Source organism: Vicugna pacos, chromosome 20 (genome assembly GCF_048564905.1).
Source record: "Vicugna pacos chromosome 20, VicPac4, whole genome shotgun sequence".
Taxonomy (NCBI): Eukaryota; Metazoa; Chordata; class Mammalia; order Artiodactyla; family Camelidae; genus Vicugna; species Vicugna pacos.
In genome coordinates, this window is record NC_133006.1 from 26,734,034 (window position 1) to 26,756,345 (window position 22,312).

At 38.1% G+C, this 22,312-nt stretch overlaps 1 protein-coding gene across 2 annotated transcripts; it reads left to right on the plus strand.

Annotated features, from left to right (window-relative positions):
• Nucleotides 1–5,185: 5,185 nt before the first annotated feature.
• On the plus strand, nt 5,186–21,588 carry SLC17A2 (solute carrier family 17 member 2). Of its 2 annotated transcripts, none has more exons than XM_072944722.1 (12): nt 5,186–5,334; nt 10,174–10,284; nt 11,524–11,739; nt 13,651–13,884; nt 13,977–14,064; nt 16,058–16,144; nt 17,566–17,684; nt 17,807–17,968; nt 18,482–18,614; nt 18,701–18,848; nt 19,640–19,730; nt 20,904–21,405. In XM_072944722.1, exons 4-12 carry the CDS (start codon nt 13,771–13,773, stop codon nt 21,036–21,038), a joined length of 1,077 nt encoding a protein of 358 aa, XP_072800823.1. In that variant the 5' UTR covers nt 5,186–5,334; nt 10,174–10,284; nt 11,524–11,739; nt 13,651–13,770; the 3' UTR covers nt 21,039–21,405. The 2 variants fall into 2 exon arrangements, with proteins under 2 accessions (XP_072800823.1, XP_015090091.1); XM_015234605.3 differs by having other exon boundaries at nt 5,277–5,334; nt 11,524–11,735; nt 19,640–19,765; nt 20,904–21,588.
• The last annotated feature ends 724 nt before the right edge of the window (nt 21,589–22,312 follow it).

Below are 22,312 nucleotides of genomic sequence, written 5' to 3' on the forward strand. Positions count from 1 at the left end.
AGAGTGGATAATAAAGCAAGAACCTTCAATATGCTGCATACAAGAGACCCACTTTAGGGAGAAGGACACATATAGATTGAGAGTGAAAGGATGGAAAAGGATATTCCATGCAAATGGAAAAGCCAAAAAAGCAGGTGTTGCAGTACTGATTTCAGACAAAATAGACTTTAAAACAAAGGCCATAAAGAAAGATAAAGCAGGACATTTTATAATGATTAAAGGAGTGATACAAGATGAAGATATTACACTCGTTAATATATATGCACCCAATATAGGAGCACCTAAGTACATACAAGAATTACTAACAGAGATAAAGGGGGATATTGATGGGAATACAATCATAGTTGGAGATTTTAACACTGCATTAACATCACTAGACAGATCTTCCAGACAGAAAATAAACAAGGCAACAGAGAAATTAAATACTACAATAGAAAAATTAGATTTGGTGGATATTTTCAGAGCTTTACACCCCCCAAAAATAGAATATACATTCTTTTCAAGTGCACATGGAACATTTTCCAGGATCGATCATGTACTTGGACACAAAAGAAACCTCAACAAATTTAAGAAGACAGAAATTATCTCAAGCATCTTTACTGACCACAATGCCATGAAACTGGAAATCAACAACAGAGAAACAAAGGAGAAAAAAAGAAAAGCATGGAGATTAAACAATATGTTATTGAAAAAACAATGGATCAATGAGGAAATCAAAGCTGAAATTAAAAAATACCTTGAGACAAATGATAATGAAAGCACAACCACTCAAAACCTATGGGACACAGCAAAGGCAGTGCTAAGAGGGAAGTTTATAGCGATACAGGCCTTCCTCAAAAAAGAAGAACAATCTCAAATAAACAAGTTAACCCACCACCTGAATCAATTAGAAAAAGAAGAACAAAAAGCCCCAAAAAGCAGCAGAAGGAAGGAAATAATAAAGATCAGAGAGGAATTAAATACAATAGAGATTAACAAGACTATAGAAAAAATCAACCAAACCAAAAGCTGGTTTTTTGAAAAAGTAAATAAAATCGACAAACCTCTGGCCAAACTCACAAAGAAGAAAAAAGAGAGAGCACAAATTAGCAAAATAAGAAAGGAAAATGGAGAAATTACAACAAACAAAATAGAAATACAGAATATCATACGAGAATATTATGAAAAACTATATGGAACCAAACTGGATAACCTAGAGGAGATGGACAAGTTTCTGGAAACATACTGTCCACCAAAACTGAATCAAGAAGAAACTGAACACTTGAACAATCTGATCACTAGAAAGGAAATAGAAATAGCAATTAAAAACCTCCCTACAAATAAAAGTCCAGGACCGGATGGCTTCACCAGGGAATTCTACCAAACATACAAAGAAGAACTCATACCAGTCCTTCTCAAACTCTTCCAGACGATTGAAAAGGAGGGAATACTCCCAAACTCATTCTATGAAGCCACCATCACCCTGATACCAAAACCAGGCAAAGACACTACAAAAAAAGAGAATTATAGGCCAATATCACTGATGAACATAGACGCCAAAATCCTCACCAAAATTTTAGCAAATAGAATCCAACAACACATAAAAAAGATTATACATCATGACCAAGTGGGGTTCATCCCAGGGACACAAGGCTGGTTCAACATATGCAAATCAATCAATGTAATACATCACATCAACAAGAGAAAGGACAAAAACCACATGATCATCTCAATCGATGCAGAAAAAGCATTTGATAAAATTCAACACCCATTTATGATAAAAACTCTCGCCAAAGTGGGTATAGAGGGAACCTATCTCAACATAATAAAAGCTATATATGACAAACCTATAGCCAGCATAGTTCTCAATGGTGAAAAACTCAAAAGCTTCCCACTAAAATCTGGGACAAGACAAGGATGCCCACTATCACCACTCCTATTCAATATAGTCCTGGAAGTCCTAGCCACAGCAATCAGGCAAGAGAAAGAAATAAAAGGGATCCAAATTGGAAAAGAAGAGGAAAAGTGTCATTATATGCTGACGACATGTTACTATATATAGAAAACCCTAAAAGGTCCACAAAAAAGCTACTAGAGCTGATCGAAGAATTCAGCAAGGTAGCAGGTTACAAAATTAATGTTCAAAAATCAGTTGCCTTTCTTTACACTAACGATAAATCAACAGAAAAAGAAAGTAAAGAAACAATCCCCTTTAAAATAGCACCCAAAGTAATAAAATATCTGGGAATAAATCTAACCAAGGAGGCGAAAGAATTATACACAGAAAACTATAAACCATTGATGAAGGAAATTAAAGAAGACTTTAAAAAATGGAAAGATATTCCATGCTCTTGGATTGGAAGAATCAATGTTGTTAAAATGGTCACACTGCCCAAGGCAATCTACAGATTTAATGCAATCCCTATCCAATTACCCAGGACATATTTCACAGAACTAGAACAAATCATAATCAAATTTATATGGAACCATCAAAGACCTAGAATTGCTAAAGCATTACTGAAGAGAAAGAAAGACGCTGGAGGAATAACTCTGCCAGACTTCAGACAATACTATAGAGCTACAGTCATCAAGACAGCATGGTATTGGTACCAAAACAGACATATAGACCAATGGAACAGAATAGAGAGCCCAGAAATGAACCCACAAACTTTTGGTCAACTCATCTTCGACAAAGGAGGCAAGAATATACAATGGAATAAAGACAGTCTCTTCAGCAAATGGTGTTGGGAAAACTGGACAGCAGCATGTAAAACAATGAAGCTAGAACACACCCTTACACCATATACAACTCAAAATGGATTACAGACTTAAACATAAGACAAGATACAATAAACCTCCTAGAGGAAAACATAGGCAAAACATTATCTGACATACATTTCAAAAATTTTCTCCTAGAAGAAATAAAAGCAAGAATAAACAAATGAGACCTAATGAAACTTACAAGCTTCTGCAGAGCAAAGGAAACCAGAAATAAAACAAGAAGAAAACCTACGGAATGGGAGAAAATTTTTGCAAGTGAAACCGACAAAGGCTTGATCTCCAAAATATATAAGCAGCTCATACGACTCAATAAGGAAAAAATAAACAACCCAATCCAAAAATGGGCAGAAGACCTAAACAAGCAACTCTCCAAGGAAGACATACAAATGATCAAAAAGCACATGAAAAAATGTTCAATATCACTAATTATCAGAGAAATGCAAATCAAAACTACAATGAGGTATCACCTCACGCCAGTCAGAATGGCCGTCATTCAAAAATCCAAAAATGACAAATGCTGGACAGGCTGTGGAGAAAGGGGAACCCTCCTACACTGCTGGTGGGAATGCAGTTTGGTGCAGCCACTATGGAAAACAGTGTGGAGATTCCTCAAAAGACTAGGAATAGACTTACCATATGACCCAGGAATCCCACTCCTGGGCTTGTACCCAGAAGGAAATCTACTTCAGGATGACACCTGCACCCCAATGTTCATAGCAGCACTATTTACAATAGCCAAAACATGGAAACAACCTAAATGTCCATCAACAGGTGACTGGATAAAGAAGATGTGGTTTATTTATACAATGGAATACTACTCAGCCATAAAAACCGACAACATAATGCCATTTGCAGCAACATGGATGCTCCTAGAGAATGTCATTCTAAGTGAAGTAAGCCAGAAAGAGAAAGAAAAATACCATATGAGATCGCTCATATGTGGAATCTAAAAAACAAAAACAAACAAAAACAGCATAAATACAGGACAGAAATAGACTCATGGACAGAGAATACAGACTTGTGGTTACCGGGGGGGTGGGTAGAGGGTGGGAAGGGATAGACTGGGATTTCAAAATTGTAGAATAGATAAACAAGATTACACTGTATAGCACAGGGAAATATACGCAAAATGTTATGATAAATCACAGAGAAAAAAATGTGACAATGAGTGTGTATATGTCCATGAATGACTGAAAAATTGTGCTGAACACTGGAACTTGACACAACACTGTAAAATGATTATGAATCAATAAAAAATGTAAAAAAAAAAAGAATTTTGAGGCGTGAAGACTAGCCTGGATTTCAGACATGAGCCCAATATAATTGCAAGTGTCTTTATAAAGAGGGAGATAGAAGGGTCAGAGTTAGAAAGATCTAAAGATGCTATGCTGCTGCCTTTAAAGATGGAGGAAGTGGTTATGAGCCAAGGAAGGCAGGTGACCTCTAGAAACTAGAAAAGGTAAGAAATTAGATTCTCCCATAGAGCCACCAGGGAGAGTGTGGCCCTGCTGACATTTTGGTTTCTGGCCCAATGAAATCCATTTTGGACTTCTAACCTTCAGAACTATAAGAATAAACGTGTTGTTTTAAGTCATAACTTTTTGTTAATTTATAACAGCAAGAATAGAACACTAATACAGAGATGTTGACTCCAGTAGGCTCCTTGGAGGAGTGTGGCAAGGCTAATTGGGGCAGGGAAACTCAACTAAGGTAGTTTGAAGCTAATAAAAGCAGGGAGGGAAGGCCTTCAGCTCCTTTTATAAGGGCTGAGATTCAAACTGGGATGGCTCAGTAGCAACCACAGTCTGAAATTCAAGAATCACAAAAAAACACAAGTCCAAATATCAGGAGTCAAGCAGAGACTGGATTAGAAAGAGCACAGATAAGAAGCAGGAAGAAAGGTTACAAGGTAGCCTCATGCGAAGATGTCAGAGTAACCAAAGTTCACATTTATGAAGCAGTGGCACCAAATGCTTAAGGAAAGTCTGATTTAACAGAACCCTTTAATGGGAACATGTCATTTGCTGAGGATCTCAATATACTCATACTACCGGTGAGCATGTGTATTTCATTTAACTTGCCCAATAACCCCATGAGTTAAGCATTGTAACCCTTGCTTTATTAAAGTAGAAACCAATTCAAAGAAGTTAAGTGACTTGTTCAAGGCCACAGAAAACACTGGGAGGTGAAGGTGGGGTGACTTCATCTCTGCAGTCCCAGGAGCCTGCCTCTTTCTTTCACACCATGCCGCCTTCCTTTCAGGAAAAAGGCTTGTTGACTTTTTCATCTGTATGTGGAGGTCAAAGCAGAAAAAACACGGTGTCATCTTTTGAGATACTCATTCTACCTGTGAGAACTTGAAAATGAAGTTAAAAATTAAGCAGTGAAGCCAAACCTGGGCTCTCTGCTCTGAGAATGTAGGACTAAACCTGATGCAGTCTGCCTGCCATGTGACTCATTATTTATCTTTGTGGAATTGTGGAATTATGTGAACGGGAAGAAGAGATGAAAACTCCTTCTTTCTTCAAGGTAGCCTAATAGTCTAAGGCTTACAACTCTGGTTTAATGGTGAAGGTAAGTGCATTTCTTCTTTTTGGGTCGGAGGATAATTACTAATCAACCAATGATCCATTAAAGGGAGGGAACAGTTTGAAGGGAAGTCAGAGGAAAAACATTATTAGAAGCCTAAGGCTCTCCATCTGAGAATGGTTTCTGGTTCCAAAACAAAGAAGACACTTTCTAAAAATGGTAATCGATTCAGTCAAGATTTGAAAGCAAGGCTTGAGAGGACACCAGTGCCAATGGACTCTGTGGACATTGGTCACCTCTTCAAGGATTCTGTGAGTCTTAACTGTGACACCTTGATGAGTTGGGCAGGCTGTGGAGTTGACTGTAGAATAAAAGACTGGATCAGAACTAACAAGATTTGAGATTGGGGACTGTGACTAATGAGTCTTTTCAGATTTCTGTATATGGTTGAAATTGTCTCTCAGGAAGAGGAGAATAGGAACAAAATTGTGAGTAAGACTGAAGGCAAGACTGAAATGAACTTATTTACAAAACAAAAACATACTCACAGACATAGAAAACAAGATTATTGTTCCCAGGGGGTAAAGAGGGTGGGGAGGGATAAATTGGGAGTTCAAGATTTGCAGATACTAACTATTATATATAAATAGACAAGTTTCTACTATGTAGCACAGAGAACTATATTCAACATCTTGTAGTAACCTATAATGAAAAAGAATATGAAAAGGAATATATGAATGTACATGTATGACTGAAACATTAAGCTGTACATAAGAAATTGACACAACTTTGTAAACTGACTATCCTTCAATAACAAAATTTTTTTAAAAAATGGAAGGCAAGGAAATTTGTACACTTGTAGAGATCACCTGGTTTATTGCCCTCCTTGAACAGCTGAGAAAAGGTGCCAGAGAGACAGTGGTTACTACCTATTAGTGCTATGCTGGGAAGCCCTACGGGAAAAGACCTAGTGAAAGTGCCTTCTTCCAACCTGCCCAGGGGAAAAAAAAAATCTCAATTCCACAGCACAGATGGACTCCTACTGGCCTGAAAGATAAAGCCTGAGGTTGTTGCTTGGAGGAAAGATGTACAGGGACTCCTGTGGATCTCCTGATGAGTGGAGCTGTGAGTTCCCTGTGAGCAGTGCCCAAGTTGCACTTGAATTTTGGCACAACCCTGCCTTCTAGGATTCCCCACTATTGGTGCTCAGTACCCGTTTTCTTTTTTTTTCTTCATGATTAAATTCATGTAAATTGACAGCATGATGTAAATGATCTACTAGAATAACCAACTTTACTCCAGAACTCCCAATCTTTCAAAAAAGTAAACAGGTGCTAAAAGAGGCCTCAGTTTTACAAACATGAAAGAAATTACTTCTTCCCATGTTCTTCAGTGTTTATAGAATCGAAGAGGCATCCCTTTCTCATTCATCTTCTGGATTCTAGTCACTTTTAAAAGGTAATGTTTAAAACCAATTTAACAAACAATCAAAAGAATATTTTTAGAAAGTTATTTCATTTGCTGTAAACCTGTGTTTATTAATTTGAGAGGCTCAAGTGCCAATCTTGTGACTATTATTATTGCTGTGGTTAATAACATTTTACAGTGTATAATATTTTACATTGAGAAGGCATGTCTCACACCTTTGTTTTTGCTCACAACAATCCTGTGAAGTAATATTATTCCCGTTTTTCCTATGAAACAATTAAAATTCTGGGATCTTATGAAATCTGTTCTGCTTTACTCAGATTGTGAATGACGGAGAACTTGGTCCTTGGATACCCTTTGAACCACAGGTTCATGCTCTTTCAACCACATGTAACATTTACTCTGAGTAAACTGGGACACTCGGCTAACAGAGGTGTTGCAAGACAGGATTAATATTAGGGGACATCTAAGAGCAATAGAAAGCCCATTATAACAAAATAGTTCTAGACTAAAAATAATAGGAAAAATATTCTTTTGCTTATGCATAAATCATACTGTCTACATTATTCATTTTATAACAAATTCAACTCTATTTTGCATCATAAAATTATTTTTTTAACTTAGAATTTTCCTTTAACTTAATTTAATTTTTCTTTGTCTACTTACAGGTTTGACACTAGGGTTCACTACTTTTTAGAACCGTCACTCTGGAGTAGGAAGGTCCTTGGCAATGTTTACAATTGGTCTAAGACTCATTCCACTGTCTCCAAGTGCTTATCAATTATTGCAGTCCTTAGACTCCATACTTTCATATGCTTCTGTGATTATCTTAGAAAAATAGTTTCCATTACTATGTCATAGAAGGACCCACATTAGAATGGTTTGGGATGTCTGCCTGATTTCCGTATTTGTCTCATGCATAGGAAACAGGGAAATTAACAACTGAAATTAGCTAGTGAGGCAAAATTCAAAGTAGCATTTGAAACCATAAAAACTAAGGTAGGGATGGCATCAGATGGAATGGGAAAGACAAATGAAGTGAGGGGTTTATGATATCATTCCACTAACAAAAAAAGCAAGAGAGAGTAGTCTTTTTTAATTTTGTTAATATTCAAATCTCAACTGGAGAGTATTTTTATCATCAAATTTCCATCTAGTATAAATGATTAAAATTTAATTTAAGATCATAGATAAGCAGCAAGGATATTACTGTACAGTGCAGGGAATTAGAGCCATTATTTTGTAATAACCTATATTGAAGTATAATCTGCAAAAATATTGAATCACTATGTTGTACACCTGAAACTAATATATGTAAGTCAACTGTACTTCAATTTAAAAATTAATTTAAAATTATATAAATTCCTATATAGAATACCTCAAAATGAAGTTACCCTACGGTGCTTTAAGTTTGTGCTTAAAATATGAACATAAAGGGGAAGCAGTACTAACAGACAGAAAAAAGCAGCAGTCTGGTATCAGAGACCTGGTGCTGGCTCAGTAAACTCTGCGGCTTGGAGCAACTTTTCAAACTTTCTGCACACCAGTTTTCTCATCAATAAAACGAACAGTTAGGCCAGAGGGTCTCTGAGTCTCTTTCAGCTCTAGAATTAGTGTTTGTAAGTTTTGTTGGACAGATAGATGGGTAGGAAGGCTTTTAGTGGAATATAGGTACTTGTAGATGAATGCACAGTGAAAAAATTGTCTTCAGCCAAGTCTTGGGATCTTACATAACAAGGGAGATCAAATAGAAAATGGTCCAAACTCTGGGTCAACTAGGTGTCCACTCCAGTCTCTTTAGCCGGAACCTGACTGTAGAGCCCTGAACTGAATTCCTGACAGCACCCAGCTGTTAGCAAGAGTGGAAAGCCTTCCAAAACAGAGCAAAATCCAACCTGGTGCTGACTTTCTCTTGTAAGCAGTGGGCATCAATTCGGGTCCACTGTAGTTTTTTTAAAAAGTAAGTTTCAAAACTTAGCTGGAGTGAACTTGTTCTCAGAATTCCAGAGACATTTGGCAGGGAGAAAACCATGCTGACTATGCAAATGAAGCCTAATTGTTGTTCTTTCAATGACACTTAGCTTCTTCTGTGTGTAAAGTGAGTAACTACAAATTGTTAAAAGAATCATGTGGTTAATACGGAAAATCCTAAGAAGTAACGTGGCCACCGAGTGTTCTGTAACTCAGAAACAGCCATTGTGGAACTTGTGTGAATCTGGTTCTCCCTTCTTGGGTGTGCGTGTATCAGCACAGGCGTGGTGCCTGCTTTGTACATTACAGTACTGGCATTTCCTCAGTATTATTCAACATCTTTGAAAACATTATTTTAATAAAGCCCATCATAAGAATCTATTAAATCTGACTCACCGAACCCTTACAGTTAAGTTAATTTGTCTCTAATATGCTGTAATAACTAATACTGCAAAGAATTTTTTTTGGACAAAATCCTTCAACTGTCTCTTTCATCATGATTCTCCACCCTAAGATCACAGATGATGATCGTTAAGGGTGAAGATAAATCTTGTTAAATTTATGTGCAGAAAGAATGCAAAGCTTTGAATGATGCAATGTAAGCACGATACGTGGGTTTGTGAAGTCACGGATGCTTTAGTTTAGGATGGCTGTGAAACTGACAATATTCTTGGGATAAGGATTGTTCCTAAAATAAATAAATGTATGTATCCCCCAAAGGGCATTTGATTGATGTACAGATATCAAATTAAACATGTCCTTTTGAGGTCATGAATTCTCTTCACTTGACAAGTAGCTGGATTTATTCATAATTGTAGTAGAAAGCACCCATTCAGTATGATTTTACTGGTGATTTGAAGAACTTTTTAGTCCAATAAAATGTCCAAATTGTGTTAGCAAAGGCAAGAATAAACATTTTTAATCATTAAATATTACACTAATACACACACACGCGCACACACACTCACACACACACACGTGTTATGCAGTGCTGTTCTTCATGTTAAAAGAAGTCACCATGCAACATTGTTCTGGTTCTACAGAAGGAACAGAAACATGGTCAGAATGAAAGACAGGGCTGTTTTGGAACTTCCCTCCTCAGCTCTCGAGCTTAATTTAACTTTCCTATCTTCTGACCTGTATCAAGCTGTAATATTCCTTACCTTTGCGTGGTTTTCTGTGGTTTGCATTTTCTCGTTCAATTCTACTACTCAGAAAGGAGACATTTTTAATGAACAGACAACAAAATGGATAATTAGAGAATCAAAATGACTAGCTCTAAGTCACTTAGCTGGGACTGACTTAGTGCCAGATTTTCTTATAAAAATCTAGCCCTCCATAAGCATAGCAATAAAGAAGGGTACTGCCAAATGTAAGTCATACAGCTGTGTTGGATCAAAACTCTCATTGATGCTGAGAGAGTTCAACATTAACAAGAGGAAATTATTTGAGTGTCATGTTTTGGATTGTTGTTCTCCTCCGTAGATAAAAGCCTGTCGTGGTAACAGAGATTCATGGCGGAGGGAATCTGCACTGCAAAGTGTGGTACCATTTCCCAGAAGAGCCAAATGGATGAGCAACCTTCTATCAGGAAAGGTAAGGCTATGTCTCTTATTTGCAGGCTCCCTTATGGAAGAGTGGAAGCTTATTTCCAATCTTCTTCACACATTTTGCTTTCCTCTCCTTCTCCTTTTTCTATCAAGTCTCCCTGCTGTAGAGATTCTCTCAGTGTAACATGGGACCAGCTCCAGCCCCGTATCCTGTTACCTGTTGTTTTTTCCTTAGGGAGCCCCACTGAGTTATCTACGAGAAATTAAGTCAAATGATCAATAAATCCTGAGACATAAGGACTGGAATGAGTCCTGCAAAAGTCATTTTAAAGAAACCCCTAGCCTATGTATGAGTTCTTGCTATAATATCTTTGCTATGTAGCTGGTTATTTCCTCTGAGCTTTGGAAACCTCCGGTAATAGGGAAATTATTCTTTTGCAAGCAATCAGTCCTATCCCTGAGCCTATTTGGTCATTAAAAATTATTTCTTCCATTATATTTTTTACCTAGTTTTTCACAGCTTCTCTCTGTTTCTCTTTAGTCCCAGTTCTTCCAAGTATATAAAAAAATTTAATATATCAGTCACATAGGACTCCTTTCGATATTGACCCATTGTCCCACTTCGTGGGGACTTAAAAAAAAAAATGTGCTGCTCTTGTAATAGAGTGACTACTCCTCCAGCACCATACCTACAAATAGTAAAAATGGTTCCCCATATTAAATTTTTCAAAATCTGAATATACATAATAGCAGAGCCTAGTGACATAGAACAAAAAAATTTAGAAGTGAGCACTTAGGCACTAACTTTCAGGTACTTTAAAAGAAAATCTGTAGATGTTTGATTAGCTTAATTCAAAGACAGCCTCTAAGTATAAACTTCCAAGCTTTATGGTAAATGAATATGCAAAATAGATGGGACCACAGGCTTGCAGCTGGGAGACTGGGATTCTGTGACTGGCTCTTTCCCAAATTTGCCATTAACTTTGTTTTGGAACAATGTGACATAAATGCCTTCATTTACTGTTCCTTATATTTTCATCTGCTTCCCATATCCCTGAAAAAAGGCCATATTTGTTTTATCTGATTGTAAGAGCCCAAATTTATTGTCTTGAAGCCAACTGAAGAATATGACAAAGGAGGGTTGTAGTCATGGCCATTTTGGTGAAAAAGGACAATGGGATTGCATGAGATCATCTGAAGTTTTTTTCAGATTTAGCAGTGAGAGAAATGGAAAGAGGTGATCTCAGTCAGGATTCTCATTGCAGACATCTGTGTTGCTCTCCAGGTCCAGAGTTCTGTTCATTACGCTATGGACTGGCTCTCATCATGCATTTCTCAAACTTCACCATGATAACTCAGCGTGTGAGTCTGAGCATTGCAATCATTGCTATGGTGAACAGCACTCAGCAGCCTGGTTTATTCAATGCCTCCACAGAAAGACCTCTTGAATTCACCTTCAATCACTCCAACAGATCCATCAAGGAATTTAATACAAGGGTAAGTACAATGGGGAACAGGGATCTTTGTTGAGAGGGAAAACTTTAATTGAAAGGAAGACTTGGATCATGCTTCTGTGTCATATAAGAGCATGAATTTTCAATGACAAACTGAAAAGGACTGGAATTATTTTTCTTTGAGATATTCCTTACCTCTGTGAAATAGTCCTTCCCTGAGATTATTATGATTACAAGGTTGGGGGGGTACTATAGGAAAACATTGTGAACACATCTATAAAGTAACAGATTACTGGGTATCTTCAATGAAAAGCTAGGCACTCACTAAGCACACCCTCCTGCCTGATTCTATGCAGGTCTCTGTACTTTTTCATGGTCTTTGAGCCATTTTACAACTTTGGAAGTTCTATATAATAAATATTAGTGCAAATGATTCTTGCTCATAGCTCTTCAAATGAATCTTGTCCTGTGGAAAAGCAACTGATACTCTTCTCCACTTGCCCTTCAGTTGAATAAGCAAGTTTTGCCATATATTTAAAATCTATTTCAGCATTACTTCCTGCTTATAAATGTGTGGTTCTTTGAATTCTCCTTTGGGCCAGTTGTAACATTTTACCAATTCTCCCGTTAATCAATGAGTTAAATAAAATCTTTATCACATGATCATTTTGTATTTGTATGAGAATCATGGTTATACCCCATTTAAATTTTTTCCTTTAAACTATCACTTACTGTACATTTCTAAAGTCATCCTTATGTTTTATGATGTTGTTACCTTGGAGCCAGTTTGTTTATAATGACCTCTCTGCCTCCAGTCTTTCTTCTATCATTCATTCTATATATTCACACTCCTGTGCTCAAGAATTCAGGATACTTTCAATTTGCCAACTCCTCTGTTGACATGCTAAACTCCTCTGGAATCTGGGCCCGCTTCTCAGCACACTCATATCTGCTATCAATGGCCCAGAGACAGTCTTTGCTCTGAGCAAGTCAGAGTCCCAGTTCGCTTCTGATCACTGGGTCTCATTCCAAATGTTGCACCTCCACATTTGCTGTTTTCTTCAGTAGGAATGAATTCATCCTATTTCTCTTTATACAAATCATAGTCATTCTCCAAAGAATGGTTCAAGTGCTCATTCCTCTCTGTGACTTTCCCAAATTGTTCTTCCCTCTTTTCAAAGTCCCTGTTTTACTGCTATTCATCCTCAAACCTGAATTCTGACATGAATCATATATTTTACAGTATTTATAGTAATTTTAGGTGGATAAAATATTTCCTATTTTACTTTTTTTTTTTTTGGCTCTTTACTTCAATTTATACCATGATGCCATGTATCTAGTGGGCTACCAAAAATTAGTATTGGGGTACATCAGAAGAAAAATGTGATCTTATTAATGTTTAATATGTGTTTTAGGAATTCAATCCTGTTAGGGCAGCCCATGACTCCTAAACTTGATTTTAGGGACTGATTTTGATAAGAGTTTAGTAAAGATGTGTTTTCATTATTATTATTATTATTATTATTATTATTATTATTATTATTATTATTATTATTATTACTATTATTATTATTTTGAAATGAGAGTCAGTATGTCACCCAAATTTTACCAGAATCAAAACAGTTAAAGGACACTCTTTCACAATAATTTCATTGAGATATGAACTCTCTCCCAGTGGCTCCTTTCATTTACATCTTCCTGTCATCTATTTATGTAATCATTTCTTTCTCTCTTTTATTCTTCATTTCCTCTCTTTTTTTTCTTTCTTTGAGAGGAGCAAATTAGGGATATAATTTGTTGTTTGGAAAAAGTGGAATACTTAAATTTGGTAAAAAAAAATAGAGAAAAACCATAATGATATTTTATTGGAGGGTCCCACCAACCCCAAGCAGCTCTGGCTATATGTTAGTTTTTCATGAAAGAACTTAGCAAAGAATTTCCCTTTTTCTTTTTTCCAGGCCTCTGTGTATGAATGGAGTCCAGAGACTCAGGGTATCATCTTTAGCTCCATCAACTATGGGATAATACTGACTCTGATCCCAAGTGGCTATTTAGCGGGGATATTTGGTGCAAAACAGATGCTTGGTGCTGGCTTGCTGATCTCCTCCCTTCTCACCCTCTCTACACCATTGGCTGCCGACTTCGGAGTGATTTTGGTTATTGTGATTCGGACCATTCAGGGCATGGCCCAGGTATCCAGCCACTTTCTCATTCTGTACAAGGTACAGGGTACAAGTTCCTGAATTCTATTAGAGATCAAAGGTCTTAATGATTTTCATTTCAGGGAATGGCATGGACAGGTCAGTTTACAATTTGGGCAAAATGGGCTCCACCACTTGAACGAAGCAAACTCACCAGCATTGCGGGATCAGGTAAGGATGTATGTATACATGAGTCACAACTTGGCAATCTGCTTCACCCTACCACATTTTTCCTTCTATACATGAGATGGTTTGGAGGACAGAGGAAAAAGTGCTACAGAAAAATTCAAAAATGTAAGTCACATAACCAATAAGAAAGATACATTTGTGCTGTAAAGCCACCAAGATTCAGAAGCAGAAAAGACCATCGTGAGCTAGCCAGAAAAGCATTGTAGGAAAAAGTTTAGAACTTTAACAATTTGCATAAATGGAAAAAGATCAAATAAACTGTATAAACACCATTTTAGCAAAGATATACAAGTGAGAATTAAGGCTATCAGTGATATGGAGCTAAATCAGGCCGGAAAGTAGACTTGAAAGAGCCCAAATTATAACGAGCTCTTTACTATTTTAGCTAATTTTCACAACACTCTTTAATATAAGTACTATTTTTAACTCTCATTTTATAAAGAAGGGAATTAAAGTAGACAGAGATAAAGTAAATTGCCCAGACACAAATAGCTAGCAGGGGGTAGAAGTGAGATTTGAGCCCAGGCAGTCTGGTCCCAGAGTGCACACTCTCAGTCCCCATGCTAGACTGTCCCTCTATCGTGTGTGATCATACTAAGGACTCCGCAACTTTGTCATTGCTACTTGTCCCAACTGATAGCACTGAGAGTGTCTACTTGAAGAACAGAATGAGGTTCATCAAGCCTCTGACTCCCAGGTCTAATGCTCGGCTCCATCCTGTAGATGTCGTCTCTAAAGCAGCCCTCCTGCATTCTGGTTCCTTCCATTGTGGTTGTCACCATCTCTTCTATCTACAGATGCTCTCAGCTGGTCTTCTCTCTCCTCTAGCTTTGTTTCCTTCATACTTCTCTTCCCATCAAAGCCAAGTTATCTTCTTAAAGCCCAGATGGGGTATTTTTGCCAGTCTGCTTGGGAATCTTCATTGTGTTCCTCCATGATTACAGAAAAAGACTGACCTGCTTCCTGCATGGATATAAAGATGCTTTACCATTTGATCTCAACCTGCCTTTCCCCTCAGCAGCCCTCTGTAAGCAAGGCTCAGGTTGCGCTGCCTACAATCTGCACTTAACTGCTCTCTGACTCTATTTCTACTGACTCATTTGCCTGGAGGGTCTTCTGATCCCAGCTTCTTTTACCCAAATTTCATCTGTCCTACTGCTTAGCTCATGTAAGCAATTTGTTTATTTTATCATCTGTTTTAATTTTATCCTTATGTATACTTTTATAGAAACTTGTAGTTTTACTATCATATTTGTATTTCACATCCCCTTTTTTTCAAAATTCATATTGGGGCCCATTGGAGGGGTCATAAAATCAATTTAGCAGGGTCAAAACCAGTATTTAAAAATAAGGCACTAGAAAAGAAACTACTGGAGTGAATTACACATAGTAAGGCTGGATATTGATTCATGAAACTTTTGCTTGAGAGGTATGTGTGTGTGTGTATTTGTGGATATATTGTATTGCCATGTAAGATGCATTTCTTATTGTTGGTCTTTGTAAAATATGTTCAGACTCCAAAGTCTACATTGTATTACACTTATAATAGAGAATTTTGTTCGCACTTTTCTCTCCAACTGGACTGAAAGCTCCTTGAGGTCAAGGACTTTATCTTATTAATTTTTGTAAGAGTTTCCTTTTCTGTTGCCAATCTCACATTGCTCCTGCCAGAATGTAACTCTAACTACAAGGAAATACTGGTAGGCTATGTCTGCAGAGTTTCTATGACAGACTATTTGGATTTGGTCAAATAGGTGTTAAAGAACCATTGAAGTGTCAGGAGACATCAATATCACTTATTAATTCTAATTACTTTATAGGACTTTACTGTGGGAGATCTGTGAGCTGAAAGAAAAATGCTTATTACCCAGTAATTCTAAGTCTGCCACCTCTCTGTTGGGACAATGTCCAGGGAAGCCACTCAGTCTCAGCCTTTGCTATTTTCCTAAGTGTTCTTTCTCCCTCTTCTTTTCAGGGGTAGCATTTGGGTCCTTCATCATCCTCTGTGTTGGGGGACTAATCTCACAGGCCTTAGGCTGGCCTTTCATCTTCTACATCTTTGGTGAGTTACTTTCTCTTAAATCTTAACACCTTCACTTCCCAGGCATTTGTTTTGATGCTTCCATTACCCACTGCCCACATTCTTCCCATTTGAGAGAAAATGCTCTTTGTTAAATGGAAAATGAAGAAGAATGTTGAGGATTAGTAGATTTCTTATTCTAGTCTAGGAGATGATGATGTGCATGGTGCTGACTTCTGAGAAATCAGGAGGACAGCCTTACCCTCTCAGCCCAGGCATCTGCTATAGAATCTCTGCCACCACATCTGAAATCCCAGGTCAAGTTGTTCTCTGTGGTTAAGATGTCATAGCTGGTGATGCACATTTTCAATGTGTCTTCATATTTTATTGATTATTATTTCTGCCAAGATGCCTTTAATCTGTTCTCTACCAGGTGAATCTTACAAAGCTCACATTAAATATACCCTTCCCTACGGGGACCACCAAGGCTTATCCCATCAGAGCAAGGCTTGCTGTCCTCTAGGAGGCTTACTGATCATTTCTTCTCTAGGCTATGTTGTTGGTGTGTAATTATTTATTTCCCCCTTTCCCTCTCCACTAGACTGTAAAATAATTGAAGCAAGAAACCCATCCTATAATTTTTTAGTCACTTTGGCACTATTATAGTGCCAGACTTACAGCTTTACAAATAAAAGAATGGATAAATCCAGTGATTTTAGAGGGAATTTAAAGAATATTAGTCCACAGAGTCTTTCAACATAGAACCTCTTTGAATGACAAATCTCAGCAATAAGACAAGTTTCTGTTCTGTTGTTACGACTAAATGGTATCATTCCATATGGTTCTGGCTAGGATGGCTTTCTCATTAATGATGCTAATCCCAGGCCATTTTGGTCCACACATGTTAATAAGGTACTGTCAAGAAATATTTTTCTGGAAATTCATTGTGGATGTATTGTTTGAATACAAATAACACTGTCTTTTGCAAATGAGTTGGAAATTTTTCCTTGCCACCCTGACTTTATGGTAGGTTGCTTTGTATACAGATGAATAGTTTCTTCTTCAATCCTGACTATTCAGATATTCAAAAATAAGACAGTAATGTGTATATTAAGAAATTGCTGCTAATGACACATGACGCTACAGCCACTGGAGTCTGAACAGTAATTAATCAGCTATGAAATGGTACATTCATGTTCCTCTCTCTCCAGAGGGCTCTGATGTTGACAAATGGCCCTCTACATTTGAGAGGTGATATCTGGATATATTTGCTGAATAGGAGATTTGTAAATGAATTGAAATGAAGAAATGAGAAAATTTAGGTCCTTATGGTGAAATAATCATGAATTGATATGTGTGTTTGGTGGGGGGTGGGAGATGGGGGGAGGTATGTTACTTAAGAGGAAACTCCCTTCCCCCAGTACATACATCTACTTGAAAACAATTGGGTCCTGGCTTCCCAGGTAGCATTGGCTGTGTCTGCTGTCTTCTGTGGTTCACGGTGATTTATGATGATCCCTCGTACCACCCATGCATAAGTGTCAGGGAAAAGGAACACATCGTGTCCTCTCTGCCTCACCAGGTACAGTGCACTTTTTCTACCTGTGGACCATGCAGAGATCTGCAGGGTAGGTGGTGGGGCTCTCATGAGAGGCATCCTTTGGCCTGTTATAATACCCATGTTGATTAGATATTTCCTTTCAGTCCAGTTCTCCTAGAAGATCTGTTCCCATAAAGGCTATGATCAGATGCCTACCACTTTGGGCCATTTTCACAGGGTTTTTCAGCCATTTCTGGTTATGCACCATAATCATAACATACCTACCAACGTACATCAGTTCTGTGCTCCATGTCAACATCAGTGACGTGAGTATGCTCCCTCTACTTCTATGAAAATGCTAGTGGCAACAGGAGAAATAGTTCTATGCTACCTGCTACATTCTGGCTTTTCAAATAACCACTCATTTAACCCTCACAATGATCTTGAGAGAGGCACTGGAATAATTCCCATTGCACAGGTATAGAAATGAGGACACGTAGAAGTGAGATGACCAGCCTTGAATTACACAACTACTGAGTGGTCGAGCTGCTGCAGCAACTGTGTTGTTGACCACTATGCAACTACAGATTGGCTGATTCTTCCATTTCCCTGAGAGATGAATAGTGCTCTTCTCTGGAGACCAGTGTACTGCAAGTGCTGGCTCTCTTACCTGAGACAGTGTTCCTCTTGGATGGAAGGATGGTGGAAAAGGATGCTAATTTCCTTAAAATAGCTTAGAACGTCAGGAGGGTGGGCTACTGCTTGGTCTGTGTAACTGACAAACTTTGGTGTCATATGCATCTCTGTAATCACTCACTATATAAATTTCCTTCCTTCAGAGTGGGGTTCTGTCCTCCCTGCCTTTTATTGCTGCCTCAAGTTGTACAATTCTAGGAGGTCAGTTGGCAGATTTTCTCCTGTCCAGGAATCTTCTCAGATTAATCACTGTACGAAAACTCTTCTCATCACTAGGTAAGGATAGGCGGAACTCAGTTAACCAATCCTTTTTCCTACACATGGCCCAAGAAGGTTCCTAACGGTGTGTCCTCATTGCCCAGGGCTCCTTCTTCCATCGCTATGTGCTGTGGCCTTGCCCTTTGTGGCTTCCAGTTACATAACAACCATCATTTTGCTGATACTTATTCCTGGGACCAGCAACCTGTGTGATTCAGGGTTCATCATCAACACCTTAGACATCGCCCCCAGGTAAGAGCTTTACCTGTTTGTCCCCTTCCCCAGGCCCTCCAGAAGTTTAGGCCACAGTCTTCTTCCAACTCCTTCTTGTTGACATACACAAAATGATGGCAGAGTAATAACAAATAACTAGAAATGTCAGTATGTGGCCACGACCTAAGGCATTTTTAGAACAACAGTGCCCTATCTTGGGCAGTAACATTTAGATGAAAAAGTCCCCTAGCTTCCCCACTACAGATTGGACTGTATGTTCTAGGAAAAGAACCACACATATATGTCTTGGAAAATCTTCTTGAGTATTGATGATATTAGCTACCACGTATGCATATACTTGCCATGAGCTAAATCCAATTTGAAGGGTTTGTCATATATCAACACATCTAATCCTTACAACGACATGAGGTTGGCTCTATTGTTATCCTCATTTTATAGGGGAGAAGACAGGCCCAAGGAGGTTAAGTGATACACCTAAGATCACCCAAAGACAGAGCCAGGATTTGGACCCAGGCTGTTTGTCCAGAGTCTGTTGTTCTGTCCAGTGTACAAACTGCCTGCCATGCTGAGCAGCTCGTGTGGGAAACTGGGTTCCTGGGAGATGGAGTTGTTCCCTAGTTGTTGAGTCAGTGGCTAGGCGATTTCAGGATTGGCAAACAGACGTTACCCTAACTGTCTTGAGGTGAACAAAAAGCTGCATTAGGGCTAAATGACTTTGCTATGAGAGCTGAAGTGCATTAAAGTTGAGTTGCTGAAAAGCCATAGGCAACTTTCTACATAAAGTCATCTAGAAAACCATCTCCCCACAGATATGCAAGTTTCCTCATGGGAATCTCCAGGGGATTTGGGCTCATCGCGGGAATCATCTCTTCCACTGCCACCGGATTCCTTATCAGTCAGGTTGGGCCAGTTTATTGAACATCTGCAAATGGCAGGTATTGTTTTAGGCACTGGGGGTTCACAGCAGGGCCTCTGTTCTCAAGGACTGTATGGTCTGATGGTGAAAATAAACATGGATGTCAACACAATGACTCTATTCATAGAGGACTCTAAATCAGAGTCTGGTAGGTCAGATTTCCCAGGGAAAGAGAAATATCAGCTGAATTTATAGAAATGAATAGGTGTTAGATTGATGAAAATCAGCAATTCAGGCAAAGAAAATAGCATAGATGACTTCCTAGAGGAACAAAAGCATGAAACAGCTCTTGGTTATGAACAGAGTGAAGGAACAGTAAGAGATGAAGACACGGGAGCAGAATGGAAAGGTTATGAAGAATCTGTTCAGATTAACTCCAATTTTTTTTTTAAATCATAAAGTGGAAACACAAAGGGTCCTGAGGCCAGCTTAAAGAGGTGAAGTCATGGGTAAAAGGAGAATGGCTGTGAGACACAGCAGGGGGCATGGCCCGTGAGGCTTGCTCAGTGCCAAGTGTGGGCTGGTAGGGAAGATGGAAAGGCAGAACCAGGCTGGGATGGCAGGATACTGAGAGTCAACTTAAAAAAAAAAATTCATTTTGTTTTTAATACATCTGTATGTGATCTAGTTTTCAGGTTAATTTTTGACCAGATTGCTAGGAATCCACTGTGACTATGATGGCAGAAATGAACTATGACTTACAAGGTCTGAATGAGAAGAATCATATAGGCAGACCAAATATAACTCACATTGCATTGAGCTGTCCATCTAAGGAGATGTTGTGATTTCTGTCAACTGCTAAAACCAAAACAAAACAGAACACAATGCTGTCATTTTAGGCATAATTTTAAATGAGTAATATGACTTTTTTTTATGAGTGTTGAGATCCAAATTTCTAGAAAAAAACATTTGTGCAGGTTAATTTATTTGGGCTTAAGGAAAAATCCATCCCAACCCAGAACCCAATGTTCATTTTTGAGTCCTTTTTTTTTCCCAACAGTTTCAAACCTTCTTTGATAACTCAAGATGTTAAGTGGCTATTGTATATTGTGTCCTAGATTCTTTGGGATCAGTGCTAGAGTATACAAAATGGAGGGTTTCTAGAACTGGGGGAGAAGGAACTGTGAGACTAGTGATTCTGTGTTTTTTGCCTCCAGGATTCTGTGTCTGGATGGAGGAATGTCTTTTTCTTGGCTGCTGCTGTCAACATGTTTGGCCTGGTTTTTTACCTTACATTTGGACAAGCAGAAATCCAGTACTGGGCCAAAGAGAGGACTCTCACCCGCCTCTGAGGTTACAGACTTGCAAACTTAAATGTAGTACTGACTATTAACTTTTCAACATTGTATTTTTTAATTTATCGTATTTCTTTCTTCATATTCTTAGTCGTAGACTCAGCAGTTCTCAACTTAGGTTGTGTGTTAGATTTCTCTGGGGAGTCTCTAAAACGTATTGGTGAATGGGCTCTACTCTAGAAATTCTGAAAATGAATTGGTCTGGGGTAGAGCCCAGATATCACTAATTTTTAGACACTCCCCAGGATTTCGAACATGCAGCCAAGGTTGACAACTGCGGGGCAAACATGAAACACCAATTCCTGTTGACTTTGAATTTTCCTTTTTGGAAGGAACTAGATAAATAAAAATCTCTGTAAAAATATAATCACTGATAAGTACCTTCATGAGGTGATTATAGACACAGAGATCTACTAGAACTGTATGTTATAGAGCTCAGTACAGAACAGAATTTTAAGGCTGTAATCCACAGAATTAACATTTTTATTGTTTTCATACATTGTGAAACATGGATGTTTATGTGATTACATTCTATTAAAATTTACATGCTAAAATTAAATGGGCCATCTTCAAATTATTTACATCAGGATTATTTCCATTAGGCAAAACAGATATTTACTTCTCCTAGCTAATTTCCAGGAGATTAATGACCAGGAAATGACCAGGAGAAGATTAAATCAGGTTAACTAAAAATCATGGGAAAGAGAAAATAGAATTGGAAATTTTGCAATGCGAAAAGAATGGACATGAAGGGAGGTGACGTGGGCACTTCTAGAAGAGACAGCAAGGTAGTTTGAGCCATATCGTGAAAATTGGAGAAAGACAACAGAGGCACTTGCAGATGAACTGAAGATTTATGTGCAGGAGAAGAATACTGGAGGTATAACAAGATGGAAGAAATTATAGCACAATATCACATACCAGAAAAATTTCTTTCCAGGATTGCAAAAGATCATTTGACCTTCTTCATATTTTCCCAAGATTCTCAAATAGTTATCAACTATCGAGTGGCTCCTAACACTTAAACACACCCCCTAGATTGTCTCTACACAGAGAGCTGATTTCGGTTTTGCTGCAACTATTCTAGAGGAGAAATTCTTACCACATTTAGAATCCAAGTAGAATCCAGGGAATAGAGCCTTGGGCTAATTTAGCAGATAAAGAGACTCTTATAATGCAAATCAACAAGTGTTTTTGAGCAGGTATTTTTAAGAATTTAGATTGTCAGGCTCTGAGGCTGATACTGAGATAAGACAACTCTGGCTGTTTCC

What these genes read in the sequence shown, in the direction of transcription:
- SLC17A2 (XM_015234605.3), top strand. Translation starts at nt 10,203, where the DNA reads ATGGCGGAGGGAATCTGCACTGCAAAGTGTGGTACCATTTCCCAGAAG. An exon ending in TCAAGGAATTTAATACAAGG is followed by an intron (nt 11,736 to 13,650) that starts GTAAGTACAATG and finishes TCTTTTTTCCAG; the next exon opens with GCCTCTGTGTATGAATGGAG. An exon ending in CACCAGCATTGCGGGATCAG is followed by an intron (nt 14,065 to 16,057) that starts GTAAGGATGTAT and finishes TCTTCTTTTCAG; the next exon opens with GGGTAGCATTTGGGTCCTTC.